The following is a 21,627-nucleotide window of genomic DNA, read 5'->3' as shown; positions in this document are numbered from 1 at the left end:
TGGGTTAAAGTCCCAGAAATTAATTGACATGTATATATATTAATTTGTAGCATGCCTGCAGCATGACAGATATATGGTTCTAAATGTTCCAACTCCCTCAATGGAGATTATCCACGCCCTACTATAACATAACGCTCCATTGGAGGTTATAATCCACATTCTCACATAATAAAAGCCCCCTGCAGTGGCTTGGGTACCCAAAAGCAAAGAAATGCTTATAATTGATGTATGCGCATACACATGAGAATGGTGGAATCATGAATTGATGAATGACAAATTTTAATTTTGGAGTAGCTACTCAAATCATCAATGGGCTATGTTGATTGGAACCACGTTCAATTATTAAATGTCGACAATATCATTGGCCAAAATGGACTGAGGCAATTCCATTATAGATGAGAATGAACGTGAAAGAACAAACCCACAGTACGAACCCCTAAATTTGTTAATACTAAAAGTTATACTTGGGTGTTCGGAATAAAAGGGAATATACCTACTTTGTATGACACAATGTTTCTGGCAGAAACAAGGAATGTTGGGTTTTCTCCATATCTACAAATTCAATTGTGCTCCCCCTTATTGCACATTTACGGAGACCAACATGTTATCTTTAAGGGTTATTAAATGCACAGAGCATATCACCTAAAGTGATTCCCTAAAGATGTATAAATAGTTGGGTTAAAAGCTATATACTGTGTCATAAAGTTTAATCCCTTTAAACAAAATCCTTGAAAGGATTGAAATTGCATGAAGCAAGTCCCTAAAGGACATGTGCCTGAAGCACAAAATCTGTACTCAATACTAATGTACATAAATTGCCTCAGTGAGTATATTGATTATTAATATGTTTGCAAACACATTAAAGCTTCTCAAGAGTTCCAGAAATATTTGTCTCGACTGACAGATCGAGCATTATGCCAACGAGATTATTGCTTATACTAAGAAAGTATTGAAGCATTTTTATGAGGATTATCCGTTGGACACTTTAAGGATTTTCCGGAAGTATATTGGACCGGACACCGTATTTGAGCTCAACTCCATCACTAATCATTTTGGGATGATGTGAGGTATGCGGACTCTGGAAATCTATATGGTCGTTTACTGGACCAAAGTTAGTCATGAAGTTTTCAGGGGGAGATATTCATCAGGGGGGAGCATGGTATTCATAAAGACTGTCATACACTGTACTCTTTTTCCTTCATCAGGTTTTTATCCCACTGGGTTTTTCCTGATAAGGTTTTAACGAGGCAGTGTCGTTCAAGATTGACTCACAGAAACAGTGTCAACTATGACATTCAGACAGATGATCAACAGTATGGCTTCAAGATATTCTGCCAAGCATCAGGGGGAGCGTGCCATCAATACAGACCTTTCCACACTGTACTCTTTTTCCTTCGTCCAGGTTTTTTATCCCACTGGGTTTTTCCTGGCAAGGTTTTAACGAGGCAGTGTCGCACGCATGTCAATATACACCGAATTTTATGTTACGCATGGTTATGTAATAGTTTTAAATTTGTCCAAAAACATCAAAAAGAAATTGCTCCCGGCTATTTCCCTATTATGTTGTGAGAGCTGAATTGAATTTATCAACTTCTCTTTAATCGACTTCTGATCGTTAACCAAGCAATAAAGCTTCAACCCATATTTTATGTTTATAGTGCACCATTTCAATCCAAACCATATGTATCTACTCACAACATAACTCATGGTTGTATTACCAACAAAGAAATGCCCCAAACAATAAGCTTCAACCCATATTTTTTTTGTTTTATAATGCATCAGAGTGCCATGCACACAGTAGCTAAATTTTTCACGACCCACCTTCAGTAGCAATATATTGTCTGCTTTAGGCCAAGGCCCTCACGATTTTGTTTATGGGCTCAAGCTTATGCTACCTTGCCCAAAAGACTTCTTACTAGGAAGTGAAGTTACCACACATATATGACATTTCACATTTCCCTCGCTGAGCAATGTGAGATTGCTCACTAATATTTCCCCTTCTCGCCTTGCATCCTTCAAGGCTCACAAGTCTTACCATCCACCCTTTTGATTTCCTAGCAAGAGACCTTTTAGGCAAGATAGCATAAGCTTGAGCTTAGGAACAAACTCATTAGAGCCCAAGCCCAAACCCAAAGCAGACAATATCTTGATAATGAAGTTGGGTTTATGACAAAATTCCCTTGCAATTTATAGGTCATTCATATTGGAATTCACATTTCTCATAATGTGCCATGAACATAAGCGATGATGTGTGTTGGGAAAAACTTCATCCTTGACAACATATATAGGCTTTTTTTTTTTTCCCCCTTCATAGACGTCAACATGTTTTAAGGACCCAACATTATGTAGTTGCAATCTCATCAACAAGAAATGCACAACCAAAAAATATCGCCTTGTTGTGGTAGTTTACACCAACAAACACTACTAAACATTTGTCATATACGTTGGTCTTGTGCTTGATGTCAAATATCAACATATCTGCAAAGCAACAATAATCATGTAGAGATTGAGTCTCTCTCCAAAACAAATTTGCCAAAAAATTCTCCTCATCTACACCATATATGCAGCAAAAAAAAAACAAAATCAAAGTCGGCTATTACCTTTGTGTTCATGTAGTTTTCTCTTTAGTATATCTCTACTCTGTCGGGAACAAGAACAAGTATTTTCAAAGAAATTATTTCGTAGTACCAGACAAATTCAGAAGTCATTACACCTTAAGTTTAAGGTCAACGTCTTTTGTTGTCACCCCAAATTAATTTAATAACAAGGCACTAATCAATTCTAAGCCTAACAACTCCTTAAATTCAAAACAGCCACCCATGATTTCTAACAGAGTTCTTAAAACGATTTTGCAGAGACAATTAGCAAGAAATAATGCCCAAACAGATTTCAAATTGAATTCCCAAAAGGTACCTAAACTTTTACAATTATTCCAACAATGTCCCTCGACTCCGACTCAGCAGCAGTGTCTTCCACCAGCAGAGACTGGTACTTTCCCTCGCCGCCCTTCATCCACAACAACTCGAACTCAACGAAATTTCCAAAATACCCTCGAAGATTCCCAACAAACCCCAGGCAGTCCCAACACCTTCCTCCCGATTATCGGCCGCCGTTTGGCGGCGTTTCGTCTCCCAATTCGTCGCCGCCGTTTCGCAGCGTTTCGTCCTCGACCTCGGCCCCTCATAGAGCTTTTAACCATGAGAGGCTTAGACGGAGGGTCGACTTCGGTCGCCGGCGAGAGAAGCCGCAGCAAAACGACGTCAACGACGCCATTCCAAGCGTTTCCGACGGCGTTTCGAGAAGAAGATCGGAGGTTTCGAGTGCGGTTTCGGGCGATAAGTTTTTGGGAAATGGTTTCAACGTTCGGTGGAAAATGGCCTTTTTCGTAGCGGTACTCTCTCTCACCAATTGATATATGTACATACATATACATTTATGATTTTGATCCCAAATTTTTTTTTGTGCATCTGGCAGATTGCGACAACAGTATTTTCATCAGTGGTGTACCAGAATTTCTGTTTACATATCCAAGTCAATGAGTTGCAGGTATAGTTCTATTGCTTGCGATGCTTACAGTATTTATTTATTAAAGAATGAAAGAAATGAAATATTGGAGACATCTCAATTAGTATTACTTGGCACTTTTAATGTCGATAGGCATGTACAGTAAAAAAAGAGGAAGAAAGTTTTGTAATAAAATAAATGAAAAATTAGTTGACATGAAATGAAATAAACTTAAATTTAGTTTGGATGTATGTAGTAAATTAACTCATAACTTATATGAATTCCTTGTATTTCCGTATATGACATCTAAGATTCCTTGACTTGTACTGGCAGATATACTCATATGTCCCGTACACCTTATCGCGTTGCAATTTCCGTTTTGCCTTGTAATTTATTTTGTTTTCCTGAAGACACATTAATATAATAGTCCTTTTGGTTGATCAGATACTGGTCTTTAGTTTGTCATGTAAAACTAATAGCATCTAACTTGAATAGCCATTAAAAACGAAAGGATTCTTTTTAACAATTTGTTGAAATTTTACTTTACCAGAATCGTTGGTTAAAAAGCTTGTGAGATACCAAATATTTTTCTGAACTTCAAACATTGAGCTTTAATAAGATTCAGCCTGCAAACACTATGAGTGGAACTAAGCAAAGTAAGGTATTTAAACTTATTGTTTTAGTTTTGGTTGATCTTTTAGATAACATACATGATTCATCGAAAAAAGAAACATAAAAACAAAGAAGAAAAACTTTAAGGCTGTGTATGGATGGCTGCAATAGGAGATTCAAATGGATTTCATGCAATAGGATATTCCCAGTAATAGGATACTTGTATTTTCCTTACTCAGTCCAATTTTAAATAAAAACAAAACTAAGATTTTCAGTAATTTTTCAGCAAAAGGAAAAACAAAAACAGAAACTTTAATCTGAAATTTGAATACGTGACACACACTCGTGTTTCACTGCCTTCCCGCAACATTCAGACTTGTAACTAGGCTTACTTGATTCTGCACCATCTCACCAAAATATGGGAGTCCTCAATGTTATTTTTTTTTCCTATTGGTTTCCATTCCTAAAATCCTAGAATTTTTTTATCTATATGAAAATGCAAAAAATAATTAGGGTTCGTTTTGGCAGCCCTAGCTAAACCAAAGCAAAAAATTTCTTTTACAAACTGGCTCAGAAGAACAAGAATAATATTTGATTGGCTAAAAGGGTAGAGCAAGAGTGGTTTTTTGAGGTGGATTAAAAAGTACCCAAAGATTTTCTAAATTAATTTACCAGGAAAAGGAAAAGTACAAAGTAAGGAGGATCACAGAGGTGCTTAATTGGCAATGATGCCTTTATGTTGGAGCACTGAAAACACCACAGAAGCCTAGTTGGTTCTGGCAGATCCCACAGAATTCTCTGAGGTTAGAGCTCTTAGTTTGAAGATGAGGTGTTTTTATTCAATAATCTTTCCTTTTCCTTTCCTTTTTTTTTTTTCCTTTCTTGTTTCACTCCTGCAAAGCAGGAAGAAAAATACCAACCTGTTAGGGGTTTAAGATATCCAGAAGATGTGGTATGTATCTATACAAGCCTGGTTTCGGTTCGCCTAGGATATTCCTACTTGGGCAGGTTCAAATGCCGGAGTGAGCCAGGTCAAGAGTTTTTCTTCATTTCTGCCACTAAGATGGGGTATCTCTACTTTTTTTTCCTTACCGTTTTCTTAATTTCCCCCCTAATTTTCGTAGTGGCTTTAGTAAGTTTTTGTACTCTTTCACAATTTTAGTTTTTAAGGCTTTTCTACTACAATGCCAATCACAATTTTCAATCAAACACTGCCAAAACCAAATTTACAAATAAGATAAGAATGAGAAACTTATCTGTGGCTCAGTTCATATAAAAGCTTGTGCATCTGGTTTCATGTTTCCTCAGATAGGTCAAAGTGCCTTTCAATGATGATTTCTTTTTCTGTTTTTTTCCAATCTGACTACGATGTTGTGTCCCCTAGATATGAGCTGGGCCTACTAATTTTTCTGTTAATGTATGGAACTTCGTTTAAATGGCGAGGCCATACTAATTTAAACACATGCTCTGCTTTCAGGAACATATTTCCAAGCTTGAATTTACGTTACGAGCCTATAATTTGTCAGATTCTACGGAGCTTATCAGTTCCTTTGGGCAGCAGAGTGATCTCCATGGCAAAAGTTTAAAAAGATTAGCTCTTATGGTCTCCCTCACACTTTTATCTATGCCTGTCCTAGCTTTCAAGTACATTGATTATGTCTCTAGATCAAGGTCATCAGAAAACATTTCAGAAGAAGTGTCTCTAAACAAACAGCTAGCATATCGAGTTGATTTGTTTTTATCAGTCCACCCATATTCTAAGCCATTGGCATTGTTAGTGGCAACTCTATTACTTATTTTTCTCGGTGGTTTAGCACTCTTCGGAGTGAAAGATGATAGCTTAGCAGAATGCCTTTGGTTATCGTGGACTTATGTAGCTGATTCTGGCAACCATACTGACTCTGAAAAGATTGGTGAAAGGCTTGTTTCAGTTTCCATTAGCTTTGGCGGTATGCTCATATTTGCAATGATGCTTGGACTTGTATCTGATGCAATTTCGGAGAAGTTTGATTCATTGAGGAAAGGAAGAAGTAAGGTGGTTGAGCAAAACCATACTTTAATTCTTGGCTGGAGCGATAAATTGGTAAAGTTCTGATTGCTTTGCTTGTTTTCAGAAAAAAGTTAAAGTTTTACTTTAAGGATAACTGTTTTAGTAGCTTGAATTGCGTTTTTGTTCCATTTGTTAAGTATTCCATTGTAAATTCAGGGATCGTTATTGAATCAGCTTGCAATAGCCAATGAGAGTTTGGGTGGAGGGATTGTTGTAGTCATGGCTGAGCGAGATAAAGAGGAAATGGAACTTGACATTGCTAAAATGGAGTTTAACTTCAAAGGAACATCTGTAATATGCAGAAGTGGGAGCCCTCTTATTTTGGCTGACCTGAAAAAGGTATGAGTGCTTGCCTTCTTTGGGTTATTTGAATTAAAAATATGGTTAGAATTTTCTCCTCTACGACGCCCGTCAATTTCAGGCGGCATGCGAGGCAGGAGAGGGGCACAGTAAAATATGATGAACTTCATAACTCCAATTTTTATACAGAATTTTATGATCTACCTCAGTAGGGATAATTGAACTGGAACAGTTAGATAATTGAATGAAGATATATTAATGTGGGTTGGCACATGGGGCCAAATGGGTTTGGTTTTTGTGACAACTCAAGTCAGTCTGGTCTTCTCACTTTAAGTCATATTTTTATGAAATGATGGAGTGATTTTAAAATACCTTAAAGTGTTTTGGACTTGGTTTTATTGTTAATTTTGGCACAAGCTCATGGTGTTCACTTTGAAATGTAACTTGCCATTTACGAAATTCAGAGTTATCTATTTGAAGATCAACTTTAGTTATCTGATTATTTTCAACTTCAGTCCTAGGGGGTGTTACGTATCAACTACAAAGTGTTTCTTTTGTTATACACATCAACAAATAGGTTTAATTTCATTAAAATAGAAAAAGAAACAAACTAATTCCTTTCTCAGTAATTCCTCTCTCTTCATTCTTCTTCATCTCTTTGTTTTCTCTGAAATTTCAGCAGCCATAAACCTTCTTTGCTCTTCAAAAATATTATATTTATTAGATTTTCTGTCATTCTAAGCCAATCATAGAAACACTCACTGTGTGTTAGAACAGTTTTGTAATGCATGCATACAATGCTGAAACTATTCACGCCATTTGTATGCCTCTCTATGTGTTACTTATACAACTATTTGCAGGTCTCTGTCTCTAAAGCCCGTGCAATAATCATCCTTGCTGAAGATGGAAATGCTGATCAGGTATACTTGAATTAGAAAATTTAAGTTCTCTAATATTTAATATCATAGTATACTTATATTGTGTCAAACTGGGGTAATATATAATATTATTAAAAAATAATTAGTTTCTTTAAACTTTTTTAAAACATATAAGTCAACTTTACAGAAGTCTATTCCTTTTCCTTTTTTTATTCCTATACACCAACATATTGTTCACTGGTTTGACACAGAGTGATGCCCGTGCATTGAGAACAGTTTTAAGTCTAACTGGAGTAAAAGAAGGGCTGAGAGGACATATTGTGGTTGAACTAAGTGATCTTGACAATGAGGTTCTTGTTAAACTTGTTGGTGGAGATCTTGTTGAAACTGTTGTGGCTCATGATGTAATTGGCCGTTTGATGATTCAATGTGCTAGGCAGCCTGGACTTGCACAGGTCACTTTCTGTTAGTGTTGCATGCTTTAACTTTATTGCGGATGGTCACACAATTCTATTTCAATGCAACTGTTTGTGAATTTTTTTTTTTTGGTAACTAAATTTCTTGTCGATTATGGCAATTGATTGTCTTCTATTTCCCCTCTGATGGACCTAGCAGATATGGGAAGATATCCTTGGATTTGAAAATTGCGAGTTCTACATCAAAAGATGGTCACAGTTGGATGGCATGCATTTTGAGGATGTATTGATCAGTTATCCTGATGCCATTCCTTGTGGAATCAAGGTTGCATCATTAGGTGGTAAAATTATTTTGAATCCTGATGACTCTTATGTTCTACAAGAAGGCGATGAAGTGCTTGTTATAGCCGAGGATGACGATACCTATGCTCCTGCACCATTGCCTATGGTGATTTCCAATTCCTTTAAAGCATAGAGTTTCCAAATTTTAGCTTGGTGTTTCTGCTAGTTTGTTTTATCTTTTTTACTTTTCATTTTCTCCTTTTGTTTGTGTTGATGGTCTACTTAAGGTTACTAATTCTAGAGTAACTTCAAGGTACGTCATTAAAAAATAAACATATTTAGTTAAATTAGTTCTCAGAGACATTGATTTCTCCTTGTCCTAGTTATGATGCATTTAGGGTCACTGTTTGAGGGTGACAAAAGAACAAATAAATAAATATACTGCAGATAAGTATTTTTTTCCTTTCAGCAACTATCGTCCGTAAGATTCAAAGTCAGGACCTCCTCCAACAACGTGGTACCAAATGGTCATTGGGAAACATATTACAGAGATAGAAAAATAATTAGTGCATTAAGAGAGAAAAGTTATTGGCGACTTGGGTATCAGCGATTAGCCTTTCTTTCTAGTTCTCAATATCACATCAGATCCTTGATGTTTTTATTTTTGGTTAGGAAGCAATCATTCAATTACTGTGCTGATGATTAATTATATGGAACAAATGGAAAAGCTATTTGATTGGTTTCAAAGTATTTATTGTGGAAATTTTCATTCAGCTGTTCCGTGCAGATGTTTTTTTTTGTTTTTTTTTTTTACTAATGAAGTTTCAGAATCGTTTATCATGTAAAAAAGAAATCGTTTGATGGATAAATCAATACATATTACAACATTACAATATGAAACACATCTACTACTTGACCTTAAAATTTAATCACATTAGATGTGCCTTCATCATTCGTTCTTTTGGCCTAATCGTTCTAGACATGTCCATTGTGCATTCAAATTGCAGGATCATGATCGTTTTCCTTTATAGATATTTTAGTTAGTGCCCTTTGATGTTGTGATGTCTGTCGAATTTCATGGTTACACATTGGTAGTACCATTCTCCGGGGCTGTTGTCACAGTTAGCCCCTTGTTACGATCATTAGCCATTGAATGTCAGAATGAACACAAGATTGAGTGAAAATGCAGCCAATGAGAACTAGAGCTGCAGAGAAAGGGCTATAAGTTAGAGGTCAATCTTTTAAAGAATAAGCTCTTTTAGACCACAGTAGGATGATGCCTACCATGGAGTTATAGTGAATGGAAGATAGCATAATTAAAACTCACAAAACTATAATCACTTTGATCATTCAGGTCAAAGAGGCATCTTTCATACACATTGCCCGAACAGCAAGAAAGCCACAGAAGATTCTACTTTGTGGATGGAGGAGGGACATTGATGATATGCTTGTGGTAAGTTCTTTATGTTGATGCCCCTAATTTTTCTTTTTCTTCGCCTGAATGCTGCAGGTCTGGAGAGGAAGTCTACCCAAAGACTTTATTGTTCCAAAGTCTGCAGAAAGGATACTTTTTTGTGGTTGGCGGCGAGATATGGAGGATATGATTATGGTAATGAAACTTGATGTCTGCAATCATGCTCCCAGTACTTCGGGTGCAGTTCTAGTGTACAAACTGATGATACTCATCTCAGAGACAGCTTCTTGTTTTCCTATGCAGCTTCAAAATAGACTGCATTTCTGGATTCAAGTTTAAAAGTTTCAGAAGTAGCACTGCCACATCTACATTGGTGCTGTTAATTGATTATTAAATTTTGCTCTTACAGAATTAGATTCATGCATCTATGATTTGTAGGTATTGGATGCCTTTCTAGCCCCTAGTTCAGAGCTCTGGATGTTCAACGAGGTTGCTGAAAAGGAGAGGGAAAAGAAGCTCATTGATGGTGGCCTTGACATCAGCCGGTTGGTGAATATAACTTTAGTTAATCGTGAGGGGAATGCTGTCATACGCCGTCATTTAGAAAGCCTTCCTTTGCAATCTTTTGATTCGGTGAGCAACAAAGTATTTAGTGTCTCCTTTATAAATATCTGTAGTGAGGTAGTAAGAGGGATGGAAATTCATATATAAAGAAAATGATGACTCATGCTATATGTGAAATGAAATTATCAACATCAACCGGACCTGCCATTGGAAAGAACCTGCTGGCTGAGTTTTCTATCTTATTGGTGTATCATTTCTGGGCAGTGATATTATTTTACCATCTAAAATGTGGTAGACCAGTTAGTGACAATTACTTAACCTTCATTGGTGTCCTTGTGTAGGGTCTTTACTTTTCTGTGACGTTTATGATAATTACTTAAACATGTCTAAATCATTTCACAGGTTAAACATGTGCTCATCTAGTAATTCATCTGTACAGATCTTAATTTTGGCTGATGAGTCTGTGGAAGACTCAGCAATTCAAGCTGATTCCAGATCTCTTGCAACATTACTTTTAATTCGTGATATTCAGGTACTTGCGATTTGATTTTGGAGTGCACCATTAAACTACTGGTACACTTCACTTTCTAAAAATTATTTCTTCTATTGTCGTAATTTCTCAGACATACTGTTAACCTGTTTTGATTTTGTTGGTAAAATACTTTATTTTTCTTCATTTCTTTTATTTTTTTGGGGGGTGGGGGTGTTTGTGATCCTGTTCTAGAATCATCAGTCTGGACATGACTGAATGTGAAATGAGAAAGCTAGCATCCAACAAATCTGGGTATTGATATTCATTGTTTTGTTCTATTCAACTTGCCACTTTTAGCTTCCATTATTAGTGTACATAATGAGAGAATGGATGATTTTTTATTTATTTATTCTTTTTATCTATTTTACTTTTTGCGTACATTGGATGTTATGTAATAGCATTGACATTCGAGTAGAATTATATTTTTCCTTTGTATCATCAAAGATTTATTTTTCTTGAGGACTATATGTGAAGATATAATACTGGTTGCCGAGGAGATTCAAGTTATCAATTTTCATAGTTTATCTATCTTCAGTTCCAATCCTATATACTTGTGTTATTCAAATTTCCAGGCTAAGCGTCTCCCTATGGTAACACATGTTCAAAGAGGAAGCTTCTCACAAGGCTCATGGATAGGAGAAATGCAGCAAGCTTCAGATAAGTCAGTTATAATTAGTGAAATTCTGGACCCAAGGACTAAAAATCTATTATCCATGTCAAAGATCAGCGATTATGTGCTATCGAATGAGCTCGTAAGCATGGCATTGGCTATGGTGGCTGAGGATCGGCAAATAAATGATGTGTTGGAAGAGCTGTTTGCAGAGGAGGTATTCTCTTTGTTACATATGATTCCATTCCATGCAGTAGTACCAGAATTTTATTTGCAGTCAAAATAGACTTCACATGAGCTCTCCCTTCAAACTGTCCACTAGAACATGTCATTTGATTCCAATGATCAATCATAACATTGTGAAATGGCTTCTCGCTGGGCCTTTTCCAACATTTGTTATCCTGCCCTTGGTAGTTTAATAAATTTCTGGGGTAAAACAGTGTAGTTGCCAGATTTTACTATTTAGGATAACTCCTCAATGGAGCCCAAGTCACTAACTAATACAGAGCAGATTTCCTTTTACTATGAAAATGGAAGTTGTGACGGTTACAACCGAATATTTTTTGTCTCCCTCTGCCCAATTATCTTGGCGTTTTGCTTCCAAAGGAATTCTTCTGTAAAAACTAACTCCTTGTATCTTAATCCAAGCATTCAAGTTACTAAAACCAAGCATCTGTGAAACCTGCTCCAAGTCCCAAACGATATCAGACCTCAAGTTTGACCAAGTATAAACTGCTTTCAGTAAAGCAGTAGGATCACCCAAATTAGTGTCTTGGATAAAATCATTAAAAACCCTGTTGTTATAAATGGTTCTTTAATTTTTGATGGAGGTGCAGTTTGTTCTTATAAGTGGTTAATTACTTATTTCACCAACCTTACCTTGTGTTTGATTTGTCAGGGCAATGAATTGCAAATAAGGCAAGCAGATCTCTATCTCCGTGAAGGTGAGGAATTGAGCTTCTATGAAGTACTCTTGCGAGCTCGACAGAGGAGAGAGGTCATGATTGGTTACCGTTTAGCCGATGCTGAGAGAGCTGTCATCAATCCCCCATCCAAAAGTAAGAGACGGAGGTGGTCAGTGAAGGATGTTTTTGTGGTGATTGCGGAGAAGGAATGAAGCATTTCTAAATCAACAGTGAAGACAGTGTTCGAAATTCCATGTGAAATCGGGGATGGTCTTACTCTTTTCTGTTGCAAAATGCCCATCTGACTTTGAAGTAAGAGAAAGCGAAAAAAAAAAAAAATTCCTTTACAGACTCCCTGTGCCAAAAACTAACCTCAAAGTTTTCAGATCAAATGGTCACTGCCAGTAGAGATTAGTGTACTGGCTGCTGTACATTGTGTGTTCCCATCGATCAGTGAGTGCTCTACAGTAGCCGAAGCTATGGGATGTTGCCGTCGGAACCAGGATGAATTCATATTTGAGGGTGTTTTCCGTGTTCAACGTGTACATGATTTTATTTTTGGCCATGTTCCTATAGTTTAAGCAATGTTTCATTCTAGTCCTGTATTTTCAATCTGGGACCTTTTGTTTAAGCCCCATAAATAGTTTACTAATGTGGTATATAATAACATAATTTTATAAGATCAATAACTAAAATATACCATATGAGTTCAGGGTTTTTCATTAATGGGCACATTTTAGCATGACATACAATTACCCATATAGAACCTATTTGGAGAGAAAAATCTAAAATTAGTCACTTGTTATTTTCTAATTGGTATTAGAAATTTTTTAACTCACTAAGACCCAATTAGAAAATGGCAAGTGGCTAGTTTTGGATTTTTCTCTTCAATAGGCTTTATATGAGTAATTGTATAATATATCATGTTAAAAACGACTTATTGCTAAAACAAGTCAAAATTACAAACCTTGCCATTGTTTCCATATTTTAACAAATTGATTTAAAGTCAATCGCCCTTATACTTGACAACAACAACAAAAATCTAAAAGTCAACTTTCCTGTGACCAACAATTGTTGCCGGCCAACTTTTCGGCAAGCCACCTACTCTGACGGAAAATTCTGGCCACCATTCGCAGCCGGCAGATTTCCAGTGGCTGGCGACAAATTCCAGCCGGTTGCTCTAGAATTCTACATAAATAGATCAATTTACAAGTTATAAACCTTAAAACCTCTCTCTCTCTCTCTCTCTCTCTCTCTCTCTCTCTCTCTATATATATATATATATATATATGTGTGTATATGTATATACATACACACACAAAGTTAGTGATGCACAATACAAAGTATACAATGCAATACAAAGTACAACGAAGTGGCTAAAGCCAGTTAATGATTCTTGTGAATCTAATTCATTGAAATTTCATCCAGTAAAATGGAAGAATTATAAATCTTCAAAATAATCGATAGGAATATCACAAATAGAGCCATTGCGAGACCCATCAAAGAAGTAGTTCCCCACCCAAGAGCTACTTTACCATATTCTGAATTCAATGGTTTCAATAAACTCCCTGCATTAGAAACAGATATTTACATTGTAATGTACTGTGTAAAATATGATACACTACATGACAAATATCAAAAGATAAACTATTTTGAAATATACTTGCATATACGCACATATGCACGACTGGCATAAAAATAAAAAATAAATGCAATATTAATGTCTAAAATATTATAGGCATTGCGTATAGTCACCAAAATGTAACTATTTGGAATAACAAACACATATTAGCGCATGCGCACATCAACTAACAGAAAAATAGATATTGCAATGTAGTGTTTGAAAATATATAGACACAACATATTGGGGCTAGAACTTATTCAATGACCAAAACAACTTTTGTGGCTATAAAAATTTGAAAAAGTTTCTTTGGAACACAAAATCCTTTGTTTTATGACTCAAAACTTAAACAAAAACAAAAACACACAACAACAAAGTTCCACACCCCCAAATCTAAACTAAGCATTATCCTCAATGTGTAAAGACATGGGAGTAATGCATGCAATGACAAAAATTGGAGTTGCACCAAAATTTGATGTGATTAGTTGCAAGTAGTCAATATCAGAAGATTAGATATATGAGTTGTGTTCCTTACCGTCAACCCACTCTCTTCTGATTGGCAATGTAATTTATGGTACTTGTTACAATAAGTTATTTATTAGGAATTTCCTTCCGTCCCAACCTAATTCTTCTAACCATGCATTAGTGGTCAATTAATTGAAATCATTAAAAACGGTAACAAACACTCAACATGTATTGATAAATAAAATTAACAATATCAAAGAATTTGAGTATTCATAGCTAGGCTACATCGTAGTCCTAGTAAAAATAAATTAGTTCATGAAGGATTTATTGGGAAACATGACGGTTGATGAAGACATGAGAGACACTGAATTCTTCAAGTAGAATGCCAAGGTTGCGCGAGCTCTCTTCCTATTCTCCTTAGGGTGTTTTGGCTATGAGTATGAAATGTGTAAGGATCTTTTTACAATGGATGAATCTCCCTATTTATATTACTAGAAATCCTACCTATCTAAGGTATAATTACAATCATTATAAAAATAGGATTCCTATTAATCTAGGGTCTTCTTGATTTCTCCTTGTTTGACATGGTCAGATTTGAACCATCTTCAATTAGGAAATTTGACAACATTGCTTGTGAAAGGAATGATTTGGCTTCTTTCCAATTAATCTCTAATCTTCCTCTTCTTACCCCTTTTTAGCTCAAGTTCTCTTATTTCCACAATTCCTTCACAAATCTCATAAAGCAAATTAAAACAAACAATTTAAATCAAGGATAAAAATAAATAAATAGGTAAAATAGCCCAAAAATGTACATAAAATATAAGCTTATCAGAAAAGTACCACAACTTCTATATGGTTTTATTGTTTCTTCCTTATGTAACTTATGCCGAATTCTATGACTATGTGTAATTAAGTTTCTTTTGCTAGGGCATAATGCCCCAGTATGATAATCTAGTTTTCTTATTTTGCCTATCTATTGATTGTTGTTTGATGTTGGATTCTTAATCACTGTGCTTAATAACTTGGTTGATTATCTTGATGCTTGATCACCATCTAGATTTTAAATTGAGTTTATCTTATGAAAATTAGAGTAAATACCATACTTAAGTTGAGGCTACTTCTTGTGATTAGGATTCAGTAATTCTTTTAGAGTAAATACCATGCTCCTAGGGTTTACATGCTTGTTAGAGGTTTTCATTGATCTTAATACCATAGGAGAATTGTATTTAGAAATATTTGGGTTAGCCTAAATACCTTAGGTAATTTATGAAAAAGGAAAACAAAGCGGCAACATCAATTAGTTAGTTAATAGGTAGGTGAATAAGAGGCTATACGTTGGATTACTAGTGGTGAATTCATTATCCTAGTGCTTTCATCAATTTGAATGTATTGTCTTTGTGTGCTTTGATTTTTCTACTCATTTTGTCCTTTAATTTTGTTGTTTTAGTTTATTAAATCACTCATTCAAAAACCCCATATGTGTTTACGTGAGAATGCTATAAGTTTGATTTCTCGTTTATATTAATTTGATTAGTTAGAGTGTTTTGTGAAGTAAATTAGGTTAAATTAATTTGAAGTTAAACTCAATCTTAGTGGGAATGACCTTGTACTTGTCATGCTAAATTACGATTGATCTTATGCACTTGCGAGTATAATTTGTGTTTGGAATTGTAGGGGCCTTTTTCTTCTGGCAACTACAAATGGGATGAGCTGCCGTAAGGAGCAAACTAAAGAAAATATCCCCTGTGTCTGAGTTCAAAGATCAGACCCCAAAATATTTCGAAAAAATAGTAAAGCCTTAGGAAACACCTTGGTTACCTTCACCAACAAAAAATAATGGCTACTTACAGATAAATTCTTAGTGCTTACAGGTAAAATCTTAGCTTGGCGTGAGAGGCTTGTGGCATGGGAGCAAAGTTGCCATGAGTTTAGCACTAAAGAGAAAGTTAAGTGTTCCTAGGGGAAAGATGGGGTATTAAGGTAGGAGAGAAATGGTTTTGCAGAGAGGTTTAGTTGAGAATGAGGGAAAGAGAGAAAATGGTGGCTTGAGTGCTTTTTTCCGGTAGCTTGACAGAGACTCTGTCAAGTATTAGAACAGCTTGCCAAGAGGGAAAACTAAGGGAAAAGGATGGGCTGAGTGCGAAATTGCTGGGTCTTGGGAGTAAGAGAGGAAGCTTGCTCTTTTGTTTAGTAGAAGATGCCCTATTTATAGCCGCTAGAAGCCATTTTTTTCCAAGAAACCCTAATGGCTTCTATCCCATTTTGCCAAGCATTTCCCTTCCTTTCTCCCCTCATCCTTATTTTGGTGAAATCTACTCTGCTCCTTTGCACAAATTTAGGGATTCGGGGAGCTCAAGGTCCCTTTCTAGCAGCTACCCTAGTGAAGAATTCCTATTTTCAGCCATCCCCTTTCCTCTCTTTTCTCCCCTCTTTCATGGTTAGATTTGATGAAGGAAAGAAATGGGTATACATGCTGGTTCGAAGGGTGGCTCCCTGCGCGCCAGTATCTTTTGGTCTCTTGGATGTTTTGCTTGAAAACTTGTTCCTTCCCTCCCAGCAGCTCTGCACACATGGCCTTTCAATCTTCACCCGTGGCTTTGTTTTCTATCCGACCCAATGATGGAGCCTTTGCTGCTTCTTACTTCTAATTGTATTGGCCTTCTAAGATAGCAAGTCAACCTACCAAACAAATGGGCCAATCCCATCAAGTATTGGGTTATATGGGTTAATTTTAGTGGGCCATTTTGGTTGGGATATTTTCTCTCTTGTGCTCACCCACATGTTTGGGCCTAAGAAATGGGTCTGAGTTTCGAGGCCCCCAAGCAACCCGGAACCTTCATTTCTCGGCCCATCAATGGACCTTATGACAACTTTATTACCATCCATACCACAACCCACTCAAGCAAACCCCGAGTATTTGAGTGGCTTGAGACCCACTTAAGCTTGTGGCGTGATTGGGTATAGAATAATAATTCCTTGTTTGGCGTTGCATGTCGCTTGGCGTGCTTCAATTTTATCGTTCTTAAAGAGGGAGACGGTGCTTAGTTTAGCATGGGCTTGTATTTTATAATATTATTTTAGTCCTTGGCATGACAAATTATTTATTTAGCATGGCACGTGGACTATGACTTGTATATGACGAGCCTTCATGTACTATGATATGTGACTTTTCTTAATACAATATCGTATTGGACCGAAAACTTATTTGGGTCCAACCATGGACTTTTTTGGGCCTCAACAGGAATAAAATATGTTTTTGTGTTATCTAAAATTTACAATAATCTGTTGTTATGTTAAGGTGGTTAAAGTTTTGGCTTCCACCCATTGGTGAAGTAGTCAACATCTATGATGGCATGCTTCACTCCTCAATTTCCCTTAATTTAAGGCCCGATCAGTTCGATCCCCTACTGGGCCAATGGCTAGGGCATGTTGATAATCGTGAGTGGTTTGGGAGGTTAATGATGGACTGTCGCCATGATCTGACATTTGTTGCACTTTCGGACAAACTCTTTAGGGTTGGTTTTCATGGTCGCCTAGAAGTATCATTGCCTTAAGGTTCAGTGCACAAATGACCTTGCCCTTGAGTGCAATCCACATAGACCTTCGTGTAGCTCCTTTACGACCAAGTCTCCTTTGCTAGGTGTTAAACGTCTCTTAAGTGGCGACAAGTACCATCGCCGTAGGTGGGATATTTAACCAAAGTAAGCGGCAAGCTGACTCGCCCCATAGGAGTAGACTCTTTTCCTGCGAGCCCGACTAAAGTGGTAGCAACAAGTTTCATTACAGTACTAAGGTCGTGCATATATGCTCATAAGCCAGATAGAAGAGTAGGTTCAATGAGTTACAGGTGTCAACGAGAATATGGCTAAGATCGTAGTTTCCGATGTCGTTGTGATGACTAAGGGATCATCATGTAGAGTTACCGCATCTCTTGCTTCCTCCTCTTTGAAGGTTATGGTTCCCCAACATCGCTTTAGGTGTTTACAAGTGAGGCCATGCCCTAAGGATAAGCCTTCTAACACTTGGTGCATGTCGCGAGCATATTCTTTTCGGGCTCTATTGGAGTCCCCTGTAAGGGTGTGGCCGCTAGAAATGGGTAGGACTGGGGGCCCTGTTATGTTTATGGAGGTCAACCCTACCATTAGTGGATCAATCCATTGTTGGGGGATTTATGCGAAATGAGAAATCTTGGGGTTTCTTTGGCAAACAAGTTGTTCATAGGTCTTTCTCAACTCTTAGCATTCAGCTATAGTGTGACCATTGTCACGATGGTAAAAAATAGTATTTCTTAGGATCTTTGTATTTTGTCCTCATGGGACGAAGAGGTGGGAGTTCATTTTGCACTGCTAGAAACACTTCAGCTTGCGAGGGTCAAATAAAAAGATATGAATTTTATTTTGGTTTGATGTTATGATATGGGAAACTACACATCCCAATATTTCTAACGCTATAAACTTCAGGGAAATAAGTTTTTTAATTAATTAATTTATTATCAAATATAAACTTCAATAGTACAATCAAAGACATCAACAAGCCATCAAAAGTACCAATCAACAGAGGACAACAAACTAACATGTTAAAAATAAAACTAAAGCGGACAAAAGCCGCACTAAAACTACTAGCCCACATCACCACAATTAACCATAAGCCCAAATAAAGCCCACATACCACATAACCTAAACCCTAAACCAATCCTTGAGCCTAAGCGAACCCTACCACCACCACTTGAAGAAGCATTGTCGCTACCACACCTATCACTGCATTCGTAATAGATTTTGGGAATATATGGTTTCCAGTGATCTACATGCGCATAAGAGCGAACAAATAAACGAAAACAACAATCTTGAAAAAGAAGAATTAGGTGATTTGCAACAACCTCCGTCAAAGACGATGTAGACCTAAATTTAGAGAACATGAGTAGTGTTAGAGAATGAGTTTTGGGAGAAGGATTTGTTTGAGAACGCCTAAAAGGGGTGATGGAGAACTTCAATCAAAGCATTACTCAGAAGAAATCATCACAAGTGGGATTCTTATTCAAAACGCATATCTGTGAAGTTTTTCTTTAGGACACAAAAGGAAGGAACACCTAGGATTTTTTTGTTCGTGTAATTTCAGGGAAATAAGTAAGGTTGTGTATGTTGGTTGTTATGATTTTTCAAAGATGAACGTGGCAATTTCCATTGTTGATTTTAGTAAACGACTCATGTAACGATTTCCAATTGACCTAAAATTTGAGTATGTTGGATTTGTACATATCAAGTATTCAAATCACCCTCCCCAAGTATCAACTTATTGAATGAATACACCCTCTTAGAGCAAGTCCAGCAGAGGAGGTGGACTCGGGCTGGGGGGGTTTGGGCAAAAAAAAGAGGTCCAGCAGTGAAGAAGAAGCCCGGGCGAGCGTGGGGTCCACCAGACTAGGCAGACCCGAAGGCGATTTTGGCCCGAGGGCGATGACGTCATTGCTGACGCCAGGCTGGCGTCAGCCCTCCCGAATTAGAAATTTTTTTACTGTTGGCGCGTGCATTGCATGCGCCAACGTTAAAAAAAATTCGAATTCACCGCTACAGTAGCCGCCAACGGCTACTTGACACGTGGCAGCCTCTGGTCGCTCCGATTCGAATTTTTTCTTCAATCCAACGGCAGCCAATTTTTCTGCGATAAAAAATTGAAAAAAAATCGAATTTTTTTTAAAAAAATACACAAAAATTACTGAATTTTTTGTGTATAAATACCAACCAATACTCTTCACTTTTAACACCAAATCCTCATATATTTTCTTCTCCTTCTACTATTGTTCACTTTCTCCTCAAAATTTATTCACTTTCTATTCAATATTTTTTCACTTTGAAGTTGTATTTTTTTTCTATCATATTATGGGTTCTTCTAATGAAAATGGAGGGGCATGGAGCATGATGGAAGATGTTAGCTTGTGTGAGGCTTGGGTCCAAGTTAGTCATTGTCCCATAACGGGCAATGAGATTAAATTTTCTCATATGTGGAAAAAAATTCATCAAGCATTTTGTGAAAGGGCAATTGGTTCTACACGTACAGAAATGGCATTATCCAGTAGGTGGAAAGTTCTTAATAAAGAGTTGGGGAAATGGAGAAATGCCTTAGCAAAAGCGATTGACAACCATCGAAGCGGAGAAAACCTTAGCAGTGAGGTAAATTATTTGTCATTTTTCTTCTATTAATTTCTATGTCATATTAATTTTTATTTAAATGTTTCTTGCAATTTATATATTTTGTTAATATGTCTCTAGTTTTTTTTAATACATGTTGCATTTTTTTAAAATTTCTTTAATTTCCATTAGTTTTTTTTTTACATGTTGCATTGCCAATATTTTATAAATTTTCTTGCATTTCCATTTCATTTTTTTTTTATAGATTATGCAAGCACAAATGTGGTTTGGTGCTACTGGGCAAGGGAAAAAAAGTTTCAACCATACCCATTGTTGGGAGGTGGTGAAGACTTGTAAGAGATTCCAAATTATTCCAACCGGTCCGACGGTAGTCTTGAACGAGACTCCACTTCATGAGACGCCGGCATCGGATTCACCTATGGATTCCCCGATGAGTCAAGACTCACCCATTGAAAATGAGCCAAGGCCTATTGAGAGGAAGGCGGCGAAGGCGAAGAGAGGGAGTAATTCTAGCAAGAATGCATCTCAATTTTTGGAGGAACTTTCAAAGCACCAAGCCATGAGAATTGAAATGGACTTGAAACAACAAGAGCACGATATGGCTATTCAAGTAGAATATGCAAAAGAAAGGGAGTATGTACGCAAAGAAAGGGAGTATGTACGCGAACAAAACATTGAAAAAAAAGATCGGGAAACCATGGCCATGGATACAAGCCATATGTCCCCTGAAACAAAACAATTTTGGAAGCTAGAACGAAGGGATGTTATGAGACGAAGACTTTTTCGTGACGATGGACCTAGCAACACGGATTGGTTAAATGATGGAAACCATTAAAATAGTTTGTTTGCCTTTCATGTCTTAGTTTACTTGCCTTTGATTTCATTGTATTTTTTGTTTTGTTTAATTCATGTATTTTATTTTATTATTAGTTGTATTGCTTTTCTTTTAGTCAATAAAGAAAATATTCAACAAAAATCCTTTTTATTCAAAACATTCCATACATAAAAAAACAAACCACAACCAAAGCATAAAAAAAAATAAACAAACCACAACCAAAGCATAAAAAATAAACAACCCACAACCAAAGCATAAAACATAAACAACCCACCCACAACAAAAAATAAACAACATACAACATAAACATAATAAATTAAAAACAACTTCTTCACTTCACTTCATTCACCTTCATTTCCTTCATTGCCTTTCACCGCCCATAAATGCTCCATCAAGTCAACTTGACGGTGTTCATGAATATAGGACGATTGCATCTCCGTGTAGCGATCAATCATACGGGGCATGAAACTATCGTCTCTAACCAACGGCTCAT

The 21,627-nt window shown here is 36.7% G+C and overlaps 1 protein-coding gene across 2 annotated transcripts; it reads left to right on the top strand.

The window, feature by feature from the left end:
• The first annotated feature begins 2,812 nt into the window (after positions 1 to 2,812).
• LOC117615992 (ion channel CASTOR-like) lies at positions 2,813 to 12,601 on the top strand. Of its 2 annotated transcripts, none has more exons than XM_034345189.1 (12): positions 2,813 to 3,391; positions 3,475 to 3,546; positions 5,594 to 6,199; positions 6,323 to 6,505; positions 7,327 to 7,386; positions 7,596 to 7,799; positions 7,960 to 8,208; positions 9,397 to 9,495; positions 9,895 to 10,089; positions 10,460 to 10,552; positions 11,125 to 11,379; positions 12,061 to 12,279. In XM_034345189.1, exons 1-12 carry the CDS (start codon positions 2,939 to 2,941, stop codon positions 12,277 to 12,279), a joined length of 2,688 nt encoding a protein of 895 aa, XP_034201080.1. In that variant the 5' UTR covers positions 2,813 to 2,938. The 2 variants fall into 2 exon arrangements, with proteins under 2 accessions (XP_034201080.1, XP_034201079.1); XM_034345188.1 differs by lacking the exon at positions 9,397 to 9,495 and adding an exon at positions 9,553 to 9,651 and having other exon boundaries at positions 2,939 to 3,391; positions 12,061 to 12,601.
• The last annotated feature ends 9,026 nt before the right edge of the window (positions 12,602 to 21,627 follow it).

Source organism: Prunus dulcis, chromosome 1, assembly GCF_902201215.1.
Source record: "Prunus dulcis chromosome 1, ALMONDv2, whole genome shotgun sequence".
Classification (NCBI taxonomy): Eukaryota; Viridiplantae; Streptophyta; class Magnoliopsida; order Rosales; family Rosaceae; genus Prunus; species Prunus dulcis.
This window is presented reverse-complemented; position numbering and strand designations above follow the sequence as displayed.

Coding starts and splice junctions, on each gene's coding strand:
- LOC117615992 (XM_034345188.1), top strand. CDS start 2,939: ATGTCCCTCGACTCCGACTCAGCAGCAGTGTCTTCCACCAGCAGAGAC. Junction 6,506..7,326: donor TTTTGGCTGACCTGAAAAAG/GTATGAGTGCTT, acceptor AACTATTTGCAG/GTCTCTGTCTCTAAAGCCCG. Junction 9,652..9,894: donor ATATGGAGGATATGATTATG/GTAATGAAACTT, acceptor TATGATTTGTAG/GTATTGGATGCCTTTCTAGC.